The sequence below is a fragment of the Poeciliopsis prolifica genome, unplaced genomic scaffold, assembly GCF_027474105.1.
Source record: "Poeciliopsis prolifica strain line A6 unplaced genomic scaffold, Auburn_PproV2 SCAFFOLD040, whole genome shotgun sequence".
In the NCBI taxonomy this organism is placed as follows: Eukaryota; Metazoa; Chordata; class Actinopteri; order Cyprinodontiformes; family Poeciliidae; genus Poeciliopsis; species Poeciliopsis prolifica.
This window is the reverse complement of record NW_026562415.1, coordinates 1,946,043-1,973,915: the sequence shown is the minus strand read 5'-3', so window position 1 is coordinate 1,973,915 and position 27,873 is coordinate 1,946,043. Positions and strand designations below refer to the sequence as shown.

General features: G+C 38.8%; 1 protein-coding gene across 1 annotated transcript in view; it reads left to right on the top strand.

Moving 5' to 3' along the window:
- exoc4 (exocyst complex component 4) overlaps positions 1-27,873 on the top strand; it is a 112,356-nt gene that overhangs the window by 79,270 nt on the left and 5,213 nt on the right. The window contains exons 14-19 of the mRNA XM_055054792.1: positions 5,175-5,311; positions 5,877-6,032; positions 7,783-7,961; positions 17,066-17,210; positions 20,020-20,198; positions 20,602-20,761. Of these exons, the coding sequence (XP_054910767.1) occupies positions 5,175-5,311; positions 5,877-6,032; positions 7,783-7,961; positions 17,066-17,210; positions 20,020-20,198; positions 20,602-20,761 (956 nt within the window). The remainder of the gene's footprint in view (positions 1-5,174; positions 5,312-5,876; positions 6,033-7,782; positions 7,962-17,065; positions 17,211-20,019; positions 20,199-20,601; positions 20,762-27,873) is intronic.

The window sequence follows — 27,873 nt, the reverse complement described above, 5'->3', positions numbered from 1 at the left end:
ACATGCATGCACATTCAAACGGGGCGTGTGTTGCAGTTGAGTTAGCACAAGCATGAATGCCATCCGGTGTGTGTCAGGGGAGTCTTTGGAGAACGGCTCCGCGCCGACATTGATGAATGATCTGTCAAGATCATGTCCCACTCGTGCCCACCTCCTCTTTACTCAGGAGAGGGACAATCTTTGTGGGAGAAAGAGGGCAGAGGACAGAGGTTATCTCTGCATGCGCTCCTGATGTGTGGGTGTTTGCTTGCATTGCTGAGTGTGTATTATTTTGGCAACCCTTGGTCGACCATGTGAGTGGCACTGCAGAGGCATTACACGTGTCAGTGGTTTGAGGTCAGGGTGTGGGTGAAGTGGCAGTCAGTGCAGGGTTAAACACTCTGACCTCAGCAAAACCTTGAGGGGCACCCAGCTGTTTTAATGGGAAAAATCCATGATCCGTTTCCGATTCAGACCAGTAAACGCATTACAGGAGCAACACAAAGCTGTCATTGCCATGCTGTTTGTGATCAGGTGGTTTAACTTTGCTTGAATAGGTAAAACAATGATTGTTTTAAACCCTCCGATTTAGAGGATGGTAGATTTAGCCAACTGAATTCAGCAGCAGCAATGACATCCCCGTTTCTTTGTTGCAGTAATGATGTTCTCGTTGTTGTGCCTCTTATTCATTCCACCAACGAAAATCACTACTTTCAGCACCAACTCAGGGTGGTTTCTGTGGCGACGGCCGTGCATTAGCAGATTTTTCCACTTGGCTGCCATTCGGGATGCTGCCGTGTTGCTGTCACTAAACCACTATTGCATGGCCTTCATTTCTCAACAGGAGTTTACCCCTGCAACCTCCAAGATCCATTTGCAATCTCTTAATTTTCTGTGATTCGCTGTGTGTTTATGTTGTAATGATGTGAAAGAGTAGATGTAAACTGCAACCAAGCACAGATGCAGAGTAATATAATACCAGAAAGTGGAATTAAATCAGATTTATGTTTGTTTTTGTTTTGTCTTTTCGCATGAATCAGCTGCATGTTGACCTTTAAGCTTGAGACATTAGAACGGAGGAGGAGGAGAGATGACGAACCCTCCACAAAACTTTCCATATAACAGTCAAACAAGACAGAGGATATGTAAGAGAGGTTGCTTTCTCCAGCACTCTTTCGTTCTCCTTCTAAGCCCTCCCTTTCTCAATCTGTTCCTTGATTACTTTTTAATGATTGCTGCAGCCTAAGACGAATGGCTGTGTTAAATGAGCAAATTAGACAAGGGAGCTGAGTGCAGGAGCATTTGTTAGAGCAGGAGTAATGGATCGGGTAGCCATTGTTTACTCTTCTCCATTCACCAACCGGGTCCGTTATTGTGTTCTGCAGGCTCAGCCCAGTGACATGAGTACTGCAGGACAGTGTTATAAATTATGTTGCACATAAACTTTTTTGACCACACCATGGAAATCCAATCATAGGACCACTTTTTCTTTTACTTTGCACATTTGTATTGATTTTTGCATTTTTCATTATGGCTGAAAATGTAGAATCATATCTTGGAAAAGCTGGGATGCATTTAATTGCACATTTGTGTTAATTCATTATCGTTTAAGACACCAGAAATGTCTTAAGAATTTGTTTGGGTTGACACAAACAGTACTTCTTGTTTGTCTGCTGATCTTCTGCATTGATTTTTACTGTTGTACCAAAGCTTGTTTCTGTGAATTACTTTAAGGATTTCAATGTAATTTGGAAATTACTTTTTCTTTTTTCTGTAGTGTAAAATCCAAGGTGGGATATTTGTTATGACTAAGACATTAGATATGATATTTCAATAATGTGAAACAGGTGTGATAGGGAAGAAATCTTTCTTATGGTCCTCTTAAGTCATCTTGAGAACAATGTTGGCAATGTTTTTATCAATGTTAAATTGATTTTGGGACTTTAATAATCACATCTTGATTCATTGTTACAAGAATAAACCAAAAGTGTTGTTTATATACCTAGAGTCTAAGATTACGATATAATATCATTCTTTCCATTGTTGATTAAAAAAAGGTCTGACAGGTGTTCCCTCTTCTCATAAGCTGTTGGTTGCACTCTATCTCTTCATTAATTACATTTATGCATATTTTGCTCTTTGCAGGGCTGACTTTTGAATTCTATTCATTTTTCTTTTTGGAGGTTAGTTATCACATTTCTGCATCACAATGTGATTACTGCCTCCCAACTTTTGTGTGGGGAAGGGGGGCTGTGTTGTTGCTGCCACATTAACTACCCTAACATCGAGCTCCCCTGCAGGGTCTGTGTAATTCTTCCCACCCTGGCAGGCTGACAGGCAGTAAGGCATGGACAGTAAAGGCTGCTCCCCTGGCAGAGACGAGGCCATGGTTAGTACTCCGTGGATATGGGCACTGCTATGGATCATTACATTCCTCAGTGGAGCAGCTGCTGTTTGTGTGTACGTGCAGACTTCTCTATTTGTGACAAAATGAATGAAGGGGAGACTGAAGGCAAGAAAGGCCATTAATATTAATATTTTTTTGCCCCATCAGGGTTCTGTTTTTTGGATTTTTGGACAGTTAGTTCAGTTTAAGTTGCCCCCACAGATTTATGAGCCACTTAATCTGTGTAAATCCTAATAACACAGCAATTAGAGATGATCGATCTGTTGACCAGCGATTGGAACTGGACAAGTTTGCATTGAGCGTCTCTGATTGATCAAATAATGAAAAATCTTGTTTGTTTTCTGATTATTAAATACAGCAAAAATAATTAGCTTCTGTAATTTTCTGTCTCTAACAAAACACCTTGTAGCATTTTAGTTTGGATTATAATTGTGTCCCTTTATGAAGGGTGTTTTTAACTTTTTAATGTGTTGTGGTCTTTCTAGAAGTAAAATTATCGACGGATCTGACATCAGAAATAACCTTGACATTGGTCCTGTCTCCGAAAAATAAAATAAAATTTACCTCCAAAATTTTTGAAAATGATTTCTATTCAATGTTAATATATTTTTTGCATTTCTTGAATTTTACATTTGGAAATAAATGTTGACTGGTTTACGTCACTTTTATATTTACAGCTGGATTGTATTTATGCATGTTTTAGCTGACATCACTTGAAGTCAGACTTTTTACTGTCTTTGTGCTGAAGGCCATTTCCATTTCATTAACCTTTGACAAAACAATAAAGATTTTCATTTTCTAAACAAACAGTGGAAGTCCACATTAAATTCTCATAGCCTGAGTAGTGAGCTGAATAAAAATTGTGTTTATCTGTAGTGAGAGAGATGGCTGCTCTGCTATTACAGCAACTGCCATTTGCAGGGTGGGCTACTGCTGATCTCCACAATTATAGTGAGTAATTATTATTATTAGAGATGTAAGATAGATTGGTTAAGTGGCAAACTGGAAGAGTCTGACTTGTTATCTTATTTGCCAGCGTTTGAGTTGCTCAGAGGTGTGTGATTTGAAAAGTTTGCCCTCTCTCTGTGTTTACATGAATGTGTCTGGGGATATGAAGCTGCTTTCCTGTTCCTGGGCCAGCTATTAGTCACGCAGGAGTGGCTAATCTGTAATGGCTGCTGTCACAGCTCCGCTGTGGCTCCTGGTGATGGGTGCGTCGTGACAAACCTGCACACGCGCACGCATTACGACGAGCCTCCAAAAACACATGGCGCAAAAGTTCAAAACTAACAGATATGTGCACACACACCAATTCGCGTATCCACAAAGACGTATCCACAAAGACTTCTGACAAATTCTCCAGCACGAGTCATCATTCTGGCCGCTGGTGACCCGTCTAGAAGTTGAAGACCTGTTGTTGCGTTGCACAGCAGACTTGATCTGACCCGACACTACCAGAAAATATAGTCCATTTTTTCTCTCTGTATGTAGTAGTTTGTTGATCTGTCTTCAAAAGTTGTTCTGACACAGTCCTGAGAGATCTGGAAAAGTGAAAAATGTGTTTTTCAGCTGCGGAACAAAATGTAGAAAGGAAACGGGGAAGAGGAAAATACTTCATATCCTTGTTTTGTGGATCATTGTGTGCAGGATAAATATCTCTACCATCCAGACCAAGTGGCGGATAAAGTCGAAGAAATTGAATGGATAACAATCTTGTGCTTCAATGTTGGGTGGTAATTGTAAAATCTCTGAAATAAGCTTACTGGAAAGTTCATGAAAATCCTCCATTATTTTATGACGACACTGCAGGAAAAGGAATTATGAAATAATTAAATACACATTTAATCAAGTACCTGCATTGGCTATTAAACATTCACATTTTACTGATTTGAAAACATATTAATTAAATTAAATGTCTATTAAATAAATTTAAGCATATAATTAAACACCTGTTTATTTCATGGTACATTAATTTAATGATTTATGTATTTTTGGCCCTTTTGGCCATCCACAATTTGTAACCTAGCTCCTATTAACTATATGGCATGTTTTATTCCCTGCAGATGTCTTTTCTCACTTAAACAGTATCAGCTGATCTTGTCCTTTGCTTGGAGTTCATCTGAAATCCAGATTCTGACCAAACCCTCAATAATGTTAATTAAAACATCTGTGCTGTTACTTCAGCTACGTGCTTGTATGATGAGTTTCTCTGCTCATTTTTTCTGTCACCCAGCCATGAAAATAAAAAGTAAAAACAAACTCAGTTTAATCTTAGTTTTGATGGTCCAGACTATCAAAACTAACATGAACTTCACACATTTACACGCAAGCGTTCAATCACCAAGTTTACTTCAAGTGTGTGATGTAAAATACAGTTTTTAAAGTGAGCTCAACACAGAACCATTTGTTTTCATATTCAACATATCCATCCATCTAGATGTGCGTGTCCTTGTGTCCGTCCATTCCTTAGCCTGTCAATCTATGTCTCTCTCTAATGCAATACATCCATTTATTCTTTCATACATCCATTCTGTAATCCATTTATCCAGTTGGTGTTTCCTTTCCAGATATAAAACCTGGCCTTTGTAAATATGTGCTAGATTGTCATATTATTTTCTCCCAGCATTGTAAAGAACTGCCAGATTTTTAAACAGGAATCTGATAACTGATGACTCCGCAAAAGTATGGCATTTTGAATTGACAAATGTGTTGCTTTAGTGTCTTAAGGAAAAGCAACAAAATGACAACCTGCAAGCTAATGCTCCTTTGCCTCTCTCTTTTCATGTAGAGCACTGTGGTTGTGGAAAAGTCCATCCAGGACCTCATGAGCCTGATGCAGGATCTGAGTGCGTACTCCAATCAGTTCCTGGAGATGGTCTGTGACAAGCTCAAAGAATACAAGGAAATCTGCAACACAGCCTATAGGTAAAAAAGGAATAGGAAGGAAAACATTTAGCTGTGAAGTGCTCACCGTATGTTCTCCTTTGGGACCAACAAACACCTTTACAGGTAAAGAAAAGCTAGGAGGTATGGTGGGAATAAAAGAGTGATAAACTGCTGAGGACATGCAAGAAAGAACTTGCTGGAGACCCATCTGGTCCGGGTCACAGGTCATTCTCTTCAGGGCCCCTAAGTAATAAAGCCAGAACCTGCAGAGTGTGTCTAAGTAGTATTTTCTATGGCCAGTGTTTGATGTAGAGTGTGAATTTTATTGCTAATCTATTTAAACCCTTGAACCTTTTCACACATATTTTATCGGATTTTTTTAATGACAGACAAGTGTTTTAATATAAAACAAAAAATGTGAACAATTTGGGAGGCAATTAAATTGAGTGGAACCGCTTTTACAATTGAAGCCGAAACTTGTTTTAGGGAATGTAGGAAGGTTTACGATAAGAAGATTTAGAGAAGTTTAAGGGCTATAAGTGTAAATTCCTTTTTTCCACTATTATAAGTTTGAGTTTTTCTGGATTCATGTGTTTGTCTTCAGGGGTATAGTCCAGTGTGAGGAAAAACTAACCATCAGTGCTTCCTGGGCCAAAGATGAGGACATCAGTCGTCTCCTTCAGTCTCTTCCAAACTGGACAAATATGGCGCAACCCAGACAGACAAGACAGAAGAGGGAAGATGAAGAGGATTTTACACGGTATGCACTGAACACAATCAGGCGTAAAGAAGTTATTAGGACTCATCTACTAATACAAGCAAACTTTTAGGAATGTTATTTAAACATTATTAAACCTCTATTTTGCTTTTAATCAAAAAATAATTCCCATAAAAGAAGTCATGATTACTCTTTTAAGTACCTTGGATCTGAAGGGAGTGAAGAAGAAGAAGAAAATACAAACAAAATAAATAAATAAGATGAGGAACTGAAAAGGAGTTTGAGTCTAATCAAAATAGCCTTTGAATGTGCAGGGAACAGTGAGGCTCGTTGGAGTGGAATGGTAAAGTAAATAAATAAATTGGTTATGTGGCAGAGAAAGTCAGTCTGTTGAGTGCTTTCTGCTTCCGTCTCTTGCGCTTGCTTTTTTTTAGACCTAAACATACAGAGCAGCTCAGAGATGGAAAAGGAAAGAGGAAAGAGAGTTAGATTAGCTCTCATTGCTGTGAAATGGTGGATTAACCCCTGCACTGCTCTCAGCCCAGTGCTTTACTAAAGTCTTTTTTTTTTAATTTGTCGTTTGAAGGATCTTAAATTTGTGGACATCCTGGTGGCCCTGGAGGCCAGGCTATATGTCTATGAGTTTTTGGTACCATTATTCTCTAATATTATCAGTTATTTCAATCTGTTTTTAATAATCCTTCAACCACAAGTGATTTTAAATAAACTCCATCTTTGTTTTTATCACGTCATGTCTTTTCTGCACTCTTTTCCAAATGTTCTCGTTTCTATTTTCCCTTCTAACAATTCATGATCTCAAAATACCTTTTTTTAATTTTTATATACTGCCGTTCTCCACTCGGGCTTCCAAACTACTTATTGATGCACTACCGTGTTTTGCTTATTTTTGTGAATCACCATAAAGGTCAAGGTAATAATTCACGCCTACATTGCTAATCAAATTGACTTCATATGATCATAAATCTTACTGTTACAAGTTTAAGTATGTCAAACATGAGGAGTTATTCAGTAACTCCTCATATTTTTATCCTTAAGAAATCTGCTTCTTTCAAAACATTTTTGCTAGAATGAATACCAACTTTTACCATATCGTCACCTATCTGCTTTTATAGCGAATGTTATGGTAGAGCAACACAAAGTGGGGCTTAACTGGGAAAACAATGTTATTTTAAAAATGTTATAAATAAAAGCCATAAAGAAATCTCTGCAACTTGTAAAATTTTAAGTGTTCAATAAGATTTTTCTGGGTTTGAATTCCAGCCTGGGATCATTTGGGCTGGAGTTTAATGTTCTCGCTGTGCATGTGTTGGTTTTGTTAGGGTTCGCTAGCTTCCTTACACAGTCCAAAAATCTGATATTCGAAGTATGGGCGTGTGTGCAACCTCTCCAAATTGCATTCTGCATCTTACGCAATGAAGTAAGATGCAGCAGAAAGACAAGCAGGTGTATCGAGACTTGAAAGAAGTTACTTCAGAAGCAATGCAGATGGTGAAGAGGAACTTAATGTGTTGTTAAACATTTTTAACAACACTGTGCTACTAAAATGAGCGAGTGAATGTGATGTCACAAACTGCAGCGGGACAGATATTTTTAAAATGCAGAAACAATTTTATCACCTCAAAAGCTTTGCGGGACCTTAATGTCACCCATTAAGGGTGGAAATAAACATAATCCCACACATTATGCTTGCCTGCATTACATTACTGGGGTCATATACTTAATATATTAATGAATAATTGTGTCAGGAACCATTTATTTTTTCCTCTTTCAGCGCTGCTTTTGCTAAGGAGTCAGAGGTCCTGACAGGGAACCTGGGAGATAAATTAATCCCCCAAAACGAGATCCTGCGAGATGTCAGCGACCTCAAGGCTCTGGCTAACCTTCATGAGAGCATGGAGTGGCTCGCTGGTCGCCTGAGGTCGTTCTTCACCAACCTGCCTCAGATGTCCGGTGAGTTCACCTATGAGCAGTTAAACCAGAATCTGTTGACAAACTTAAATTATGTACTGAGTCTATTATTTACAAAACCAACACAAACATATGCAATACTTTCCCCACGTATGTCTGGCACAATAACGCCAACGCAGACATCTGTTGTCATTCATTCCTTCCGCAGCAAACTCAGTATTGTCTTGAGTGTGACTTATTGAATGCAAACAATCTCTTACTTTACTTTCCCCTTTGACTCCTTATATGCTTCGTATAGTAAATGGCAGCAGTTATGATGACTATAGCAGTTAGGTAATGACACAGACATGCAATCCAATTAAAGTTTAGCATTAGATTTAGCCATTATTTTATAGTTTTCAGAATAATATTGTCAGATTAAAGGACATGTGTGAATATTATGCGTGGTTCTTCTTGTCTTCGATTGTATCACCTAATCAGGACTCATACATTCGCTCAGAGCTGAGTCATCAGCTACCATATCATTAATGTCGCTCTATTTCTCCTTCTGAACTCCTCAACGTGTAACACTGATGTCCCCTTGTTCATCACTTGTACTTAGATTTTGTTGTCATTATTAATCTAAGAGTATTTTTTTATCTTGAATTTTGTTGAATATTTTAAAAATGTACTCTGTTTGGTAAATAACAAACTGTGATCAGAGTTTGCAATCTTTAGAACTGCTGAACCCTATTCAGACAAAAGATTCATAACAGGTTTGGTTTTCTGTTACCTAGAAGATGAATGGAAAAAAACTAAATATGCCACATTTTTACATAAGTAAAATAAACACTTATTATTTTACTTGATTGCGCATTTGTTATAAAAAATGTGAAAAACTTCATTTTTTTCTGTAACAAAATAATACATTTACTATATAAGGACTTTAGGGAATTAAATGCTGCCAATATATCTTACCAGAATGGTTGGTGGCACAACAGGGGGAGGAAATAAAATTGATATAATAATAAAATAAGTCACCAAATTGCACTCTTACTGTACTTCTGCTGTTTATTTACATGTTCAGTCAGTGGAATTGGAAATCTAGAAATGAAGAAAAATAATTCTTTACATCACATAAATCTGCTATGTGATAAGTAGAAAATGATTTAGTGCGAAATTAAGGGTTGATTTCTGTGTTTTTATTCAGTCCGTTCTGCTTTTGAACATCTCTAGTTCAAAGTTGAACTTATTTAGGTCAGTCAGAACTCAGCATTTCTCTTTTCATGGATTATTTAAAACACAGTTTGAGATTTTTGAAACTTTTATTCTAATTTGGAAAACACACAAGAAAGAGCATTTTAAATGCATTCTTGGCTTTGTACAAGTTTAGATTGATTTTTCCATTCCACTCGCACTGCTTTTATATTATGTTTCTAACGAATTAAATTGGGAAAAGCTGAATTAGCTTTGTTGGAGAAGTGGCTGAATGCTTGGCTGAGTGTGGGGCAGCAGAAAGAGGGTCTCGCCCAGGGCACTGTTTATTTAAAGACAGCAAATGTGTGCTTGTAATTCTTAATTATTTCTTCACTATGAAAGGGCCGTAAAACATAGAGGTTGGTTTGTTTTTTCTACTTAACAGGTAGAAACCACCTGCACAAAAGTAAGCCTTAGGAGAGATACAATGTTCTCTGTCTTTGAAGAAGGTGTATTTCTAAACCTGAAAAGGCTAATTAGGTCTTCCCAACTTGTTACTGCAAATCAGTCCCCTTTCTCTATCGCTTTGATCCCTAATTTGAATTGGAGCCCAAACTAATTTAGATCTTAGATCCAGCCCTAATCCCACCTTTCTCCCAAAAACTGTGACAATGTTTTGGTTAGAGATTTCTCTCTAAAATATTTACCTTTGACTCAAATTACTCTGCAGTTGTCCAAGTTATAAATAAGCATTTTTGAATTGATGAGAGTTGATCTAAATGAGAGAAATGTCGATAACCACTTAAAAATCACAATGAGAAATACCTGGAGAAGGATGCGCTATCTGTGATTTGCTCCTGTAGCTAAGATAAGAACATGTCTGCAAGGGGCACTGACTAGATTGCAAGAAAATTGTGTCTAAAAAAACATAAGACTGCAGATGGTTGTCAGAATTTGGCTTCAACAGGAAAAATTCTTAGTATCAACCTGCCATGTGCTAACAGACCAGGCTGTCCATAGCGACATGAGTGAAGCTTCTTGGCACTCTCGTAATGCTTTTTAGCACTATTTTATGTATCCCCTCATCATCCGAAAGTTAGTAATTTTCAGACATACCGTCTCAGAATAGGTTTTACCCAAATCATCACCCTATTTTATTATAAAATGTGTGTTTTTTAAGAGTGCTCAACTTTGTAGTGAACGGGTTGCATTATGTGTGAAAACCTTTTGGGGTTCACTGCCATATGTCGGTGTGCAGTCAGAGAGAGTGATACATTATGCACCTTTCTGAGAGGAATAAAGAGACCTTCAACCTTTATCAGCCTTTGTCACAACTCTCTGGCTTCAGACTTCTGATTGCTCATTGAACTCGCGCTATTTTGCCGCTCCATATCGCAACTTTTCTTCTAAAAATGAAATAATTAAATATGAAATATTCTTATTTGGGTTTGACTTTGTCACCGCCGTATCTCTCTCTCTGTGCACTTCCTCTCCCTCTCGCCCTGACGCCAGCTTTCTTCGTCTTCTCACAGATAAGAATTCAATAAAAGTGCGGGGAAGGGACGTGACATAATTATCATTAATTCCTGCGGGTGGCACTAATGGGAAGGATAGGCCAGCAACTTATCATGCTGGGACAGCCTCCTTATTGTTCATTATTTAGTGTTTGGTGAGCTGATGGCGGACTACATGTGCGTGGGTTTGCTTGGATGATGTGTGCTTGTGTGTGTACACAGCCGTGCGCTGTGCAAGATGGGACAGGGCTATGGCAGGGGAAAAAAGTGCCCACCTTATCTCATCCTCCAACCCGCCACCCCCGCATAGCTCACGTCTATTTCTGTCCAAATTGGATTTTATATTACAAAAGCAGTCAGGTATGAACAAGTCATTTTCCTCTTCTCTCCTTGTTTTGCCGTTTTCTTTCTTTTTCTTTCTTCTCAAAACTCTACTTCTTTTGCTTCATTCTTTTCTCATTCCTTTTATTTTATTTTATTTTCCTCCCTCCATTTGGCACATTCTCCAGTAGGAGACATTTCTTGTTTTTACTCAAAATTAAAGTTAGGTTTTTTTTATTTTCTTGAATATCAAAATCATTTTTATAGCTTCAACTTTCTCACTGATGAATCAGTTTTTGTATGTGCACATGCAAATTGAAACATCTTTTGAATTTTCTCTCTGAAATTGTTGCAGATGTCTTGAAGACAAAGAGCCTGCATGTGTGTGATACGTAATGATGTGTTTATGGATGTTGGTGATTATCTGGTGGGCAGCAGGAAAGGATCTGATCATCTGTCTGGTTATAGTGCTGGCTACCTCTAATCTGCTCTCACAATATTTATTCAAGAATAAAAAGCATCATCATGGCAGCCATCTCTGTTGCAGTATTATTATCCAGATTGTGTAAAATTACAACAGCAAGCGTCAAATGATATATAATTATTAAACACTTTTCACAATTAACAATTCAGTAAGCGTGGTCTCCTTTACCTGATTCCCCTACATGTGATCCAAGGCAACCTAGTGCCTTCAGAAGTCGCCTAAAAAGTAAATAAAATGCTAATTAGTCTCAGACATGACTGGTTAGCCATGGCAAGCCTGGAGTACCTACAGAGATCCACAACTCAGGTCGGACATAGTTTAGATACTATAGTGATTAGTTGTGCACTCCACATTTGACTATTTTGAAAAAACGACCAGAAGAAAGCCACTGTTCAGGCAAAGCCTTGAGAAGTTAACCCATGGAAAGAAGGTGCTCTGGTCAGATGAGACTCTATTTGATTTAGTGTTTGGCTCATATGCATTGGTGAAATCGCAACAGTCTATATCAACCTGAAAACCCATCCCATTTGTGAAATTGGATGAAGAGAGCACCATGTTGTGGTTACTATGTTATTGATCAGAAGTGAAAACAGGGAATCTGATCGTCCATCCATCCAAGAAGATGGAGCTACTTAAAAGTCTGTCATGGAAGAAAATGTCTTAAAGGCCGTAAGAGACTGTGGTACAGCTTCACCTTCCAGTAGAACAAGGATGCTAAACATACAGTCAGATCTGCAGTGAAGTGTTTCATAACAAGGGACCAATATGTGTTAGAATTTTTTTAGTTATTTCCAAACCTCAGAAGACATCCTATCTGAGACTCAGTTGTTTTGCAAAGAAGAATGGCTTAACAATTCACATTGTACATGTGTAAAACTGGAAGAGACAACAGGTTGTTCTACAAAGTTTTGTCTTAGGTGGGGCAGGACATAAATGCACATTATAATTCTCAAAGTTTTGTTCGTAATTTATTTAAGCAATGCATCCATTTTTTTCTTTGTCACAATTTTGCGTTGATTCCTCATAAAATACGTAGAGACAATTTAATTTGTATCATGAAAAATGTGGTATGAAGACTTTATCAAGGAATTTTTTGTTCTATATGTTTAAATTGAAGACCTTTTGCCCAGCAACAATTTCTAAACGTGTGAGCAGAGAAATGAGCCTTCAGCTTAGTCTTCTGGGTTTCAGCCACGTGGCATTGCGGTTTCCTCACAGCAAGATGTTCTCTTAGGAATAATTCATCTCACCCACAGCAAGTCCATTGCTTTCTCCTTTAGCCGTGTTCTTCCTCTGACTTTACTTGACAGGGAAGTTAATTAAGGTGATGTTCTGTTAAATGCAAAGGCCAGGAAGACTAGTTGAAGTTGGAGATGATGGTCTTGTATTTATATTGTCAATTCTTTTTCTTTGTTCACTCAGTAGCTTTCAATTCATTCCTGTTTTTTGAGAATCATTCTGTGTTACAAATCATCTAGACTAATTGCAGATTTCTATTCGTTTAATGTTTTGTTTCCCTGGATAGAAATTCATAGTTTAGTTGCAGATGTTCTTCACCCACCAGAGGCAGCAAAATAAATAATGTCTTCCATTATTTCCAAGCCAGTCGTTCAGAAATCATTCATCACTAAACCCCTGCAAGACGTTGTCTCCTGCTTTTTCCGAGTGTATGTGTTTCATGATTCTTGTTGAGTGTGTCCTGTATTTTTCCATTTTTATACATCTCCAATCTTCTTGCCAGGTTGTTTTTGTTATTCTCAAGATGATGCGTTCTGTAACACCTTTCTGTAATGCAGGACAGGGAGGGTAAAATTAGCCATTACATGTCCCTTTCTGCTTGCATGCTGTGTGAAGATTCTGTGGCTGATCTCCTTCTTTAATGTCTCCCACCCTCATCTACTGCAGATGGTGAGCAACAGACGTTTGCCTTAGATGAAACTCAAAAATAATTGGATAAACGCAGAGCACAAGCACACTCTCGCATATGCGTGCCGCTGGGATGCGTGAAAAGACACAGGAAATGCACATACATATATACTCATGTTCAACCATGCAAATAAAAACAAGTCATAACTAAGATCGTTTGCAATTTGGTTATGGGGAACTCAATAAGCAGAAAAAAAAAGAGCAGAAAAGTTGTCAGTCAGGACCAATGAGTCGTCTCCTTTTGCCCGTCTGTCCCCGACTCTAATGGTGCCCCCCATGCTGTGACACCTCCCTCGCATCATCAAAGTGGCATAGGCCTTCAGCAAGAGGAAAAGGAGTGTTATTTTTATGTGTGTGTGTGTTTGTGCTGGTGCGTTTCATGGACACCCCCTGGAGAGACCTCCAGCTGTGTGTGCCACAGTAATCCCTTTTTTTCCTCTGTCAGAGTGACTGATTGTAATGCACACGAGAGGAAACAGGGCTTCTAGTCACTTTCATGGATATACCCATGTGCATATACATTGACACTTTGTAGGGGAAAAACAGCCCCAGGACCAGAGCTTGCTACACATGTCCTTTCCAACAGATACAACCACAAGCCAAGAGAGGAAAGAAGATACACTGAGCCCTGAAGAGTTCACAGTGTTGTTTTCTTTACATGTTTCTGCAACATGTTATTTAATCCCAAAATGAAAGATGCAACCGTTTTATGTAGCCATCCTCATGGTAACCTTAGAAAACATATGGCAAATAACCACTGCATCCTTTATTTGCCTCTAACGGATGCAGTAGTGGTAAAAAAGCTTGTTTTTACCCTCTCCCTTGGTGGGATGGTGGAGCTTTATGGATGCATTTGAGCTGTTCTTTTTGCAAAGTTCAATGATAATACAGAAAACATCCAGATGGAATTTTTAAAAGCAGCAAAGAATCAAGTCTACCTGCACTCATTTATTTCATATGTTTTAAATAAATCTGTGCAAAATAAACCTCACCAACTTTTAGATGATGATTTGGTTGGATATTTAACCAGTGTCCATGATAGAACTGATTGAACTTATTTAAATATGGTGGCAATCGGTCAAAGTCTTGGCTTTTCTGCATATTGCAGAGATTGTCATACTACCTAATCAATTCCATAACCAGGTTTGATGAGTGTTTGGGATCATTGTCTTGGTGGAAAACCCAGGTGTGTCCAAGTTCAGCCTCAGCTGTTGCATTGAGGCAAAGTTGTAGAATTTGGAGGCAGTCCCTCATCATTATTCTTTCAACATTATACTTCCTGTAGCAACGCAGCCCCAAAGGATGTTTGAAAGGCTCACCTTGACGACTACAAACATACTTCCTCTCACTGTGCCACATAGCTCAAGGGGTCGGGACACAGAGATGTTAGCAAATAATTTTTTCCAAGTCTAAAGTCTTTGAGGGGGAAATCCAAGTCAATTCTTTAAGGCACAAGTATTGCTCTTGTCTTGTTCTGCTATGGCTGGGGTGAGTATATATTTGAGCTTGTATCTGTAATATTCACCATAAATGGGTAAAAGTAAAAGTGTAGAAGTAGATCAAGACTTCCACACCCAAAATGTAATCATTTCAACTCTGCTTTGAATCTGTATTTAGTGATATTGCTGCACCCTGACCCAGAATACTGTTCAGATTCATCCCTAAAAGCCCAGAATGTTGAGAAATAAAACAGATAAGTAATAGAGGACAGCAGAAGGCAGGACTGTAGTAGTTCATTCTTATAAATGTGCTTACAAGTAACTTTCATCATTAAAACTTTTGTCTCCATCGTCGGCTGGATTTTATATGTTTAAAGAAACCAGAAGCTTGTCTACATTCAGTTAGATTTTGACACAAAGTGTTTCACTGCCTCTACCTGCAGCAAGCAGTCAAATGAGGCTGACACTGCACCATTGTGTCCTCCCACACACTGCACACACGCATTATCAGGTTTACTCAAGGAGACTGTTAATTAGCATGTCAGCTTACACATACAGTGCATACATACGTTGAATACATTTGTGCACACAGGCCGACACATAACAAACATGCAATGTTTTAATGAGAAACAGTATTCCCTGCTTTTTTATCTCTCTTTGTCAGATGCACAAACTGTAAGAGCAGCTGTCACCAGTTTGTCACTCACAATGCTGGCTGTGTTTGCTTTGTTGATTGGAAAGGCAGAGCATACACCTCGCTGCTGTTTTCTCAAGGCCATCGGTTTCTTATCTTGCAAAGATTCATTTAAAGTAACTGCAGTAGGGGCAGTAAAACATTTTGATCACATGCAAATTATGATTTGACATTCTTGGGGTTGGACTCACCATCCCTAAGCAGTGGAATAATGGACATAATCTTTGAAAAAGAAAATCCTGTCACACAAAAGGACAGGAACAGTTTATTTGGTTTATTTGGTTTATCCTAAGCTCAATGCTATTTTAAAATCTTCATCTCTGTGTTCACTATTATACACACATTATATTTAACAGTAGAGCATATGATTTCTTGATATTCAAGAACAGTACCATTTCAGCATTGCCTTCCATCACTTTTGATACCGCAGTGTACACACCATATAACCCAGGCTTTTGAATTAATTAATTTTAATATATAGAAAAATTCCGCTGCTTGAGTTCCATGACTCTCATTCGCCATATTTGTTGCAAATGTGAACCATTACTACAGAAGCAATGCAACTGTGACTCAAATATAGATAAAATGCTAAGTTGTCTCCACGGATGATGATTCACTCACCTCGGCATCCTGGATGCTTGAAGCTCAAAGTAAAGATCACAGTTTGCCCTACTGCATTAGATCATTTAGGGAATATTTGTTTTACCACTTGAAAGCACTAATTAAGCATCAACATTTCTTTCTAGCCACCTGTTTTTTTTAATTGGTCTTATGAAATGTTCTAATTTAAATACATTTTTATCTGTCACAGTTGATACAGAATGGCAAATTTTTGCAGGCTTTTAGTAGTTTGCCACTATTCTGGCCTTAGTCATAGGTATGTACTTGCGTGTGTGTGTGTGTGTGTGTGTGTGTGTGTGTGTGTGTGTGTGTGTTGTGTGTGCGTGCGTGTGTGTGTGTGTGTTGATTTGTACCAGCTTGCATTCATGTGTGACCTTCGGAAGGGCAGAAAGAATCAGTAGGGAGGTGGCTTTGACTGCGGCACATCGATCCTGGACGCCTGCATTCTCCTGCTCAACAGTCACTTTCTGTTCACACACACACTCGCACACACACATTGCTTACACGTCCACACACGCCTCATTGGCCAAATAGACTTACATATGAGTGACAGGGCCAATTTCTCTCCTTTTCCTCCTCTTGTTAATTTATGGCCATTGATCTACACGGAGCTGAATTTATGCTCATCATGCTCTTAGACTCTTTCTCACGTTCACACAAGCACAATTGGTTCTTTTGTGTCACTTACAATGCTGTACAGTGACACATGCTCCTGCTGCCTCAGCACAAGTTGTGTGAAGAAAGTATGGGAACATGATGAAGGACTCAGCAAATGTGTGAAGTTGAACTGAAGGTGCCGCCACAGTTGTGGAAATGAGCTGGGGTCATTTACATTTATGCTATGATATCCCAGTGAAGTGCATGTTAGATTAAAGGTTCTCACAGTAAAAAATAAACCTGTTTTTTGTTGTTTTCTTTGACAAAGCCTAAGCAATATTCAGGTTTCTTGTATCTTGTTTGCTTGTACTCAGGTGCCTGTCCATCCCCTGCAGACAGCCAGGTGCTTGGTGAGAGCGAACGTAGCAGGGAGCAGATTCTCCAGACTCTGAGCGATTTGTCTCGGGGCTTCCAGGATATCGCTGATCGTTGTCTGCTGGTGTTACACCTGGAGGTCAGGTAAGAAAACAAAGCTGAGGAATTTGAAACTGTTTTACATTGTTATTGTCTTGTCCTTTCAGTCAAAAGTTCATACATATTTGTGTCACATTAACTGGGAATTTAACTATCCTTAAGCCTTCACTGAACATCCTCAATGCATTCAGGAATTTTGCCTAATCCACTAAAACTGCAACACAACTTACATATAGTTTTGATAAAGAAAAACTAAAATATGCCTTTAAATCTTGAGTTTTTTTCAAAGAAAATGTTTATACTTTCACCTGTGATCTATTTTTGTTATTGCTGGACAAGAACACGATTTGATTAAAGGTAAATGACAAAAATAAATAATATTGTTAAACATAAACTAAATTGGTTAAAATTTAGTTTACTTGAAGTTGATTGTATAGTAAAAGTTGTTGTTTTTCCCCTCTTGACTACATTGACTGTCTCCTGCATATTTGTATTAGCATGAACATAACTACTGTTTTGATATGGTTATGTTTGTCGCACCTTTTTTAACACAGCAGCACAGAGAACGAGCTGTCAAGTCCAGTGTGCAAAAATCATTTGTCCTCCAGTTCAGAACTGCATTGTCTTCAGTATGTGTTTTGAATGTCAATGTCTAAGTTAATTTACCACACCATATACTTTTTCACTCCCTTAGAACCACTAATAGTCCTCCATCATCCTCTTCTATTTCCATCCCTCCCTGTACTCCATTATGTAGCTTATGCAATATTGTTGATGATTTCAGTTGAAAACCCTCCCTGAGGCTGATGTCTAGCTATATGCTACACTCCATTGACTTTCCCCATCTCGCAAATTTCCCCTGATAGTGGTACCAGCTAAATGAAGCCATGAGGAAGAAAGAAGGAGGCAAGGAAGGGAGAGAAAAGGGAGGAGGAGAGATGAGTGAGGTTAAAGTGGTGGTGGGGGTTAACAGAAGGATCTACAGTAGCTTAGTGGGGGAAACGATTGAATTGAGAGGGAGGGATGGGAGATGGAGGTATTCAATATGCAGTGTGTTTTTTTGGCTTTTGCCAAAGGGGAGAAGACATTTGCCCATATCATTTTTATGTTCTTCCACCCTAGACACCGTGATTAAGGCATTTGAAAGCTATTGACTTTGTAAAGATGGCCCTTTAAGGTGCTAGAGAACCTCAGACAAAAAAAAAGAGAACATAGAAAAGAGGGATGAGGAAGTAAATTCTACATTCAGAATGGTATTTTGGCGTTAGGCCTGATTTAGTAATCTTAATATTATATTTGTTGTTTTTAGTAATAACTATGTTCTATTAGTATTGTAATAGCGGTGTATAGCTGTTAGGATGACAGTCAGTTCTGCAAGTTTGTGGTCTTGGTCCTGAACCGGAGAAAGGCAGGCTGCTTTTTCCAGAGTCGGAGTCAGCTTCTACCTCAAGAAAGTTCAAGAAAGTGAAAGACCAGGCGATCTATTGATGGATCGAGCCCTTATCTGCTGCAATATAGTGAAGAAAGAGCTTATCCAAAGAGCAAAGCTCTGGATTTATTGGGCTATCTATGTCCCAACTTTCATCTATTGTCAGGAGATTCGGCTTATGATTAAAAGCCTAAGATCTCGGATCCAAGGTGCTGATGTCAGCTTGTTTCACACCTTGGCTAGACTTGGCCTAAGAGATTGGGTGATTAGCTTTAAGTAAGAACCGCTCCTCTTCCACATCAAAAGGAGTCAGTTTAGGTGGTTCAGTCTTGTGATTGCTATCTCTCATGAATACTTCCCAGGTTCTCTCGTCTTGTCCCACTCAGAGAATTTTGCAGGACAGACCCAGGGGTGTAGTTCAGATGAACTACACCCCGTCTGATCTGGGAATGCTTTTGAGTCCTATAGAATGAACTGGAGGGTGTCATTGGGGAATGTCAGGGTTTTTCTTCTTTGCCTTTTAGTCCCGTTACCCAATCCTTCATAAGTGGGTGGCAATGTAAATAGACAATCTCTAATGATTGCTATTATTTCTCAGTTTGCTTGTGGCGATACAGCATTTTCTTCTTCAGGGAAAAACAGTATACTTTGCTTAACTATACCTGTTATCTTAATGCTCTTTTATTTTGCTGAGCCACCAGCAAAGTTTTTTTTTCCTCGTGACGTGCCCAGCGCTTTTTCTCCGATGTAAGGGTGAACCAAAGGTCAGGTAATCGCATATCCTTCAGGACTTTTCTTTGCAAATGTCCAATTTGAAATCTATCTGAGGCAACTGTCCAATTATTTTGAGCCCCCTGACAAAATATGTTAAGAAGCTGTAATTTTTATACCTACATTGCTTTCTTTTCAAAGTGGATCCTCCTGAAAGCTCTGAAAACAATTTTGGTTTTTTTAGGCGCAAAACATACACATGCTAGTATATAAAAACTATGGTTACATAACAGTATTGAGAGTGTGCTCTTTATTTACATGATGTTTTTGTTTTTCTTTTAACACCCTTAAGAAAAATGTTCCGTATTCAGTGTGGTGCTCTCCAACACTCGCTGTGGCTTAACGATATCCAGCAGTGATGTAGTTATAGTTGAATAAGTGGATTTATTCTGAATACTTATGAAACTTAAGAATTTTTGTATAAATTATAGAGTATAAAAGCAGGTAGACAGTTCACATTATAACTACTTAATTCTGATTTAGAAGACTATTATAATAGCAGCAGGTGACTGAAACGTTCTTGAGGGATATAATTGTAAATGATAGTTTGAGGAATGATGTGCATTTAATGACTGATTAAGTGCAAATTTTTACAATTGAATATGCTTCAAGATTGGTCTCTTGTTTCTACTCCATTCCTCTGCTTTACTCCAGGGTACATTGTTTTCATTACCTGATCCCCCTCACCAAGCAGGGGAACTATGCCATTGTGGCCAACGTGGAAAGCATGGACTACGACCCCCTGGTGGTCAAACTGAATAAGGACATCTCAGCCATTGAAGAAGCCATGGGAGCCGCCTTGCAGCAGCACAAGTTTCAGTATATATTTGAAGGTAAGCTGGACCCTGGTAGAAATTTCAAAAGGTGAAATTTATTCCCTTACTTCAGCATTTCTTTGTAGTTTGAAAAAAATTGTGGAGTTTATTTTTATTGTTTTCTGAATCTGGATAGAAATGGACGAAAAAATGGCATTTGGAAAATATTTTATACCTTTAAACTATATACCTTAACCTGACCTTTAAAATCTGTTGTCCATGATTTCAACCATTTGTTATTTAAATGACCTTTTCAAGGACTGAGAACTCTTGAAAAGACTTGAACAAATCACTCAGAACCCTGAGTTTACCCTCCATTTTTGAGAACACTTGAAATGTTTTGTTCTTTAGTAAACGCTCTGCTATTTTCATCCAAATAAAACCTATGCTATGTGTTTTTTGTTTTGTTTTGTTTTTTCAGGTCTTGGTCATCTAATTTCCTGCATTCTAATCAACGGGGCCCAGTACTTTAAGAGAATCAGTGAGTCTGGCATCAAAAAGATGTGCAGAAACATCTTTGTCCTTCAACAGAACCTCACCAACATCACCATGTCCAGAGAGGCCGACCTCGACTTTGCAAGGTAGCTCTTCCTCTCTTCCTCATTTTTTTGAAATTATCTGAAAGTGTTTTATAAAAAAAAGAAAAATAGCTTACCTGGAGCCCTTACAGCACCTTTCTTCAAGGACTGAGACAGCAAATGTGCAGTTGCATGTTACAAAAACTTCAAGACATAAGAAGGATTTGGAGATCTTCAACATGGGTAGTACTCAGTTTCTGTATTCAGAGCTTTTAGAGATACTATAATTTTTAAACTCCTACAGTATAACTTCCTGTTACTTCAGTATGTGGAGTTTTGGATCAGAATTTCTGTTGACATTTCATGATGTAAATATCATATATAATTTTTCCAAGTTGCAAAGAAAACATTGTCAATGCCCGACAGAGGGTCAAGCAGCCTGTCAGCAACACTGTGTTTTATGTCCAAGACGTTGTTTGTGAATCTGTCATCTGTGTGAGTGAAAGGGTCAAGCAAAACATGACGAACTGAGAGAGTCCTCATGTTCGGGAAGATTCTTGTCAATTCCTAAGTGTTTTGTAAGAGATTGCATTGACAGAAGTTGGTTGAAATAAGCATGCACAATATGCAGCAATGTCAGGAGAAAAGGGGCATTTATTTAAAGATTAAAGTTAGGAAGGAACATTAAATATTCATTTTAAAATTAACAGCCCGAAAATGCACCGTGACATGTTGTAGGGTTAATTAGCTTCTTTCAACATCCCTTAAATGTGTCATATTTCATAAGTGCTTTGGTTTTTGTGTACCAGCAGAATTTGCACATTATTATTTATCCAAATTAGTATAAATGCGTTCCAAAAAACAAACTAAAGAGGTAAAGTGTAGTGACCTGAACTGTTGTGGACTGTACCGGATGTGGAGGTGATTAGCATGTTATTTCTTCCTCCTGTCAGCTTTGATTACGGTGGAATGGGGGTGATGGCTTTTTGTGTCCTTTCTCTCTTTCTCCTACTCTCCTGATTACGAGGCGTGGGCGGTGTGGAAGTGTTGATTGGGAATTGCAAAGCTCATTGTTTACACATTCATGGCTTTTTGGATTGGCCGGCCTCCGGCTCCTAGATACAGACTCTCACAACGCATACAAAACCCCCACATACACACACCTGTAGTGTAGCACTAACTCCCACACATGCAAAAAATAATAATAGCCACACAGCAGCACATATATATATCATTTTAAGGAGACCATCTGACTTTTTATTCAAAATCCCACGGTTCTTTAGAGTTCACAATACATTGCATATAATGCATTTGGAAGAGAAACGGCATCATCCTCCCACCACTTCCTGTTGACTTTTTCATCTTTTCAACCAGCAGTGACATTGTTGATCTTAGGACTCGTGAAGTGAAGAAAAATGTTTATGTTGCAGTTTTGCGAAATACACTGATTGTGACACAGCCAAGTTAACATCTCATCTTAGCTCAAAAGCTTATCAAAAAACTTGCTTTGTTTTTTTATTGGTATGTTTCCATTCAGCAAATGTACTTTTGTAATTCCAATTCACACAATTATATGGTCAATGGAAACGCATTTTGTTGTTGCAGAAAAGAACAATCGTAGTTTTACCTTACCAAAGCATTTGTTGCTAGTTAAACTCTCAGCAGAGTTTAACAAACTGTAGATACTTACAGATGTAATTCTAGGCTTTGTTTTTTCCTACATTGCCTCCCAAGCAACATCCTTGCATAGAGATGCTGTTGATGTCACCTATTCATATTGGCTGAAAAATAACTAATTTACTGCAGGACTCTCTATGCAACAGATTTGCAACTGAGCTTGTAATCTGGTGTTGTAAAGCACTGCAGTTTTGACATAAAGACGTTCAGAAAGTTGACTTTGGTTAATCGGAATCAGCAGTGACAAACAGTCTGGTTGGACTACAAGAAGAATATTTGTTATTACCTCCCCTGGAAAGACTTGATGGCAAATAATCAAAGGAAGAAATCACAGCAGGATGTCTGCTTTACAGACTGGCTGCAGATGTTTCCCAGTTTAGCCATGCTCCTGTTTTTTTTCTCTTGTGTGTGCTTGATTATTTGTTCTTTGTGTTTTGGCTGCAACCGTGCGGACAAGTCCTGCACAAGAGCATCATAACAGCCAATGATCTGAGTTAAAACTACAGTAGGGCCTGGTTGTCAGCACTGCAGAACAAATAGGCATGCACACACACACACACACAGGGACACTCACAATACTTTTTGCCTTTCCCATAGAGTGAAAAACAGTGAGGAAGCAGTGTCATCTTGTGGTGGGATCCTTGCTTGCATACTGTTTAAAAAAAAAAAAAAAAAAAAGTGAAAACTTACAGTACATCCAGTTGTAAATGTTGCACCTGCTGGTGTCACCTGAATGTGTTTTTGTGCATATGTATGTGTGTGAGCAGGTGTATTAGTATCATCCCAAAGCAGCCTCATGTTGCCCAGTCAGAAGTTTGGCAGCAGCATAAGCTTGTATATCAAGGTCAAACACACATGCACATCAGATCAGAGAAACACACACACTCTCCAGCCATCTGCTCAGAGACAAGACTCGTTTTGCAAACCTGTGTGTCACAGCAAAGTCATCTCTGAGTGTGTTTTTGTTTATTGACGGCGCACTCAACCTTATCACTGCACTGATCACCTCTTATTGTCCACTGTATTCACCCCTCCCTCTTTCTTTCTCTCTGCCTGTTTGTGCTGATGGGTTGTTTTGACAAGAGCTGAGATAAGTTGGACATGGGAAGTTTGTGGTGAGTCCTTTATCTCGAAAAACATGAGAAACCTCAGTCGCTACACATGGCGACATTTTAAAAAAGAGCAAGCACAAATACACATTATCAACTTAAGTCACTGTGTCCTTACAGATGTTTGAACGTGTATTTGAAGTTTTTGCTTCATTCTGAGAATAGGCAACAAGAGGGTATATTAACATTCCTGATCTACAGTTGAACGAGCAAAATATTTTAAAAAAGGTTAATTACTTGATTTTAATCTGAGTCGAGTTTCAAAGAGGCCAAATTCTCAAGTTAAAATGAAGGTTTGCCTTATCTTCTATTTAGTCCTTCAGTAATTCACAATGCAAACATTGGACTGTATTTCTAAAGAAACTTAGTTTTTCTTCTTCACTTAAGAACTGCATTGAGTTAATATACACAAAAATCTAAAAAAGTATAAAATGTGATATAAATATCAGACAGGCCTACGTTATCTGCTCCAGGTAATTCCTTAACATTGATTGAATAGGTGCTACTTACAAAAGTACTAGCTTGAAGTTAGAATTATAATCTATAAGATGGGGAAAATATCTTGTTCCACTGGCAAAATATTTTCCTTATAACTATTGCTTTTTCATCAATATTAAGAAATCATTGCTTTTAAAGGGCTCCATTGTTCTGACATGCTGCTTTTGTTTTCTTTAAATTGTTCTAAATGTAATCTTAGTGCACTCACTGTAAGAACAGATCAGATAATTGCACTAGAAACAAGACTAAAAATACTGTATATTTTGTGTTTTTGCTGTGAAGAGTATGGAAAAAGCTTTCTATTTCCAAGCTTTATTTTCTGTCTTATTGTTTAAAACATTCATCTATGTTTTTGCTTCTTTGCCCATCTACCCTGCCTTACTGCTGATCACCTTTGCTCAGCACTCACCGTTTGTCATTTGTAAAGGAGGTTTTTATTGTGAGAGCAACCGCAAAGCGTGCCACCTACAAGCCTAAAATGGCATGTTGTCATGAGGATCTGAAAGGTCCATTAGTTTGAGAAAATCGAAGCATGTTCTCAGACGCAGACTGAAGCACCATTACAAATTTTAAAAAAAAAGCAAAGCTCTGAGCCATCCGGTGACCCATGCATGCAGGTTGGAGAGTTGTCATAACACAAACAACAAATCTGCCGCAGCTTAGCCAACCAGCTAGCCTAGACACCAGTCTGACAGTCTCATTGTCAAGGCACCCCAGGGTTCATCCCATCTCTCCCACCTGTCTCCTACTGGAATGGCTCCAGTGTTCCAATCTACATGTCTGTAATGCACAATTAGGTGTTGCGCTCTGTAGTTTCCTAAAGTGTACCCCCCTGGTGGCTGTGCGTCTCTGAGAGTCAATGTGTTGGCAAATAAACTGTCTTTGGCTTGGAGCTTATGTGTGTCAAGGTGACAGCCTGGTGTGTCCTCAGAGATTGTAGTTATAAGTACAGTTGACGGCCATGTCAGGAGGTAGTGGGTGTCAACAGATAAAAGCGTTTGTATTTAGGCCGGATTGCAGTACACTGTCACTTCTGTCTCCATCCTTGTCACCTTGTGTTTCTTGCCTTATCTCTCTCCTTCCTCTGCTCCCCCTGCCCCCTGTCTTTTTCTTGTTTTTGCCATAGTCCAATCAACTTCACCGCCTCGGCTCAATTGAAATTCTCCTCCTCTCAGTCTACCTGCTCCCTTTCTCCTCTGTCGCTCGTTTTCTGCGTGCATGCGCAAGTCGCCGTGTGATAAGGCTGCTCTTGGTTGATGGAGTCTGTCTCCATGCGTTTTGGTCTCTATATCCACACCTCCCAGCATGATGGCACTTGCCTTTGCTGATGAAGCCAGTCAGGGGTTCGTGTGTGTTCATGCGCGTGTTTGTGCCGATGCAGCATGATGAGACTGGTGTTTGCTGATGAAGCTTCACCCTAAGTCTCTGCAGACCTTTGCTCATTACCAGAGGAGAGACAAATGCCCTCTTCTGGAGGGAGATGGAGATAGGAGGAGGGGAGGGAGCTATCATCATTAGGTTCAAAGAGCCAAGAGAACTTTAACACTGAGGTTACATGTTCACAAAGCCGCCTTTTAGAAATTTGCTGTTTATATTTAGTAAAAATGTAATATCACCCTTGACTTGTATTTTTAAAGATTGTTTTCAGTTCTTGTTAACAATCTATTTGAACCAAATGAACAAGCAGACATAAAATGAATAAACCCCTTAAACGCAGCATTACATCTGATGAAAACACACTCAGTCTGCGTCTTAGGTTGAGCATAATTGAGTCCGGTCTCTAGTTGTCATAGTAACACGTGTTTTCAAGCACGCAAGTCTTTCAGACTCACTACAGTCAGATATTACTGTTATCAGAAATTTATTAGAGGAAAATATATCAGAAGCAACACTGAACTGGCTTCTTCACTTAAAGCTTTTTCAAGACGGAAAATATGCCATCAACATTCTGGACAATTGACTTTATTTATTTTTTTCATCCCTCAAGGGAAGATATATTTTACATCTAAAAACCTAAAAAGCTTAAAAGTAAAAAGAAAAAACAAATGATTGACATAACCATTAGGGTTTTTTTTTCAATGTATAGATAATTTAAAAAGTCATTTTTCTGACAAAACACAATCTTTATAAACACAAATTTCTAGAGCATGTGATGTCTGAAACTGCATAAATTTCTATCTCCGCAAACAGAAAACAGTTTGTTAGAGACAGAAGTATATTGAGCGCATAAATGGTCACTTGTTGGCAACACAAAGAAGGAGAGAGTAAGCATTCTTAGTTTCCTAAAAGTTGATGGTAGGTGGACAGTATATTGTGTTACACAGTGAGGGATAAGTGTTATCATAATTTCCTGCAACTTTCAGTTATGATGTGTTTTGTGTTTATTTTGTGACACCCTTATTTTCATTTTCTTTGCATAGTTTCTGTTTTTGAACATCAACCTTAATATATTAGCTGTGTGTGCTGCACTGTTAAGACATGAGTTAAAAGTAAGGAACAAAATAGAAAGCCTTGTTGAAGGTGCCAGGAGGTATTTGTTACAGCACCAACAAGCCTTGGTTCCAACTGATAGTCAGGTTGATCCACATGCTTGCACATCTTTTTTGTTATTATTATCCCCCCCCCCTCTCTCTCTTTCTCATCTTTCTCCTACTAACTAATGTGTTTTCCCAGACATGCTGACAGAAGCAGCCTGTAATGGCTTTAATATTGTATACGCTACAAATGAGGGGAAATGAAATGTGCTGAATCTCATCTTTCTTCCACTTTTCTATTGTCGCCGCTGCTTCTCTCTCGTTCCATTGTCATGTGTCCGTCGCGCGCTGCCGTCGCATCATAAATTTATTTCATATTCTTTGCGTCTGAGGCAGAGGTAGGGAGCAGCTAATTAAAATTTAATGGAATGCACTCCATGGAGGCACGTCAGCACACGTATACAAAGAAGCTGATTAATAAATCAGAACTCTTATAGATTGGACTTGTGGAGGAAGCAGGTGGAAATTGGCAAAAATTACTGTGTGCGGTTTTCATGTGTGGGTTAAGGAGGAGTGTGCACAGAGGGAGGCAGGGGGCTGTAAAGACTCTAAAGAGGAGGGCAATCAAAACAATTCACCGTGGTGCTGTTTGAAAAATAAGACTTGTTTCATTAACCAGTTGCTACTCCACCAAAGGGAAATGTGTGTGTGTGTGTGTGTGTGTGTGTGTGTGTGTGTGTGTGTGTGTGTGTGTGTGTGTGTGTGTGTGGGTGTGTGTGTGTGTGTGTGTGTGTGTGTGTGTGTGTGTAAGCCACAAGGGGTCCTTTCTTGATGGTGGGGTGCAGAGAGATTTTAATCTTATTAACAGCCTTTCCCTGTTTGGCAAATAGCTTTCCAACTGCTTGGGTAATGAACTGTTTGAAAGTGTTTTCAGCACACACTAACATACATCACTCAGACACATTGATGGATCGACCAACATGCACACACAAACACGGGTTTTTTGTTGTTGTTTTTTTCTCTCCTTTCCAGACCAGCCTCCCCCTCTTCTAACCGCTGAACAAAGCTCAGATTGCAAGCAGTCCTCATGGTTCAGACACCCAAACATACACACACACACGCTCTTAACAAACAGCTGACAGTTTGCCACGCCTTCTTCCTGCAGAAGCTGCTGTCGTCACATGAGATCTTACAGCAAGAACTATTATGTACACAAAGGCTTTTGTACCCCCTTATCAGCTGTAAATAAGCATAATTACATCCTTCTCTCAGCTACCTAATAAATTAATACTACATTTACACACAGACACACACACACACACACACACACACACACACACACACACACACACACACACACACACACCACACACACACACACACACACACAAAGTAACTTTTCAGCTGGGAATTTTAT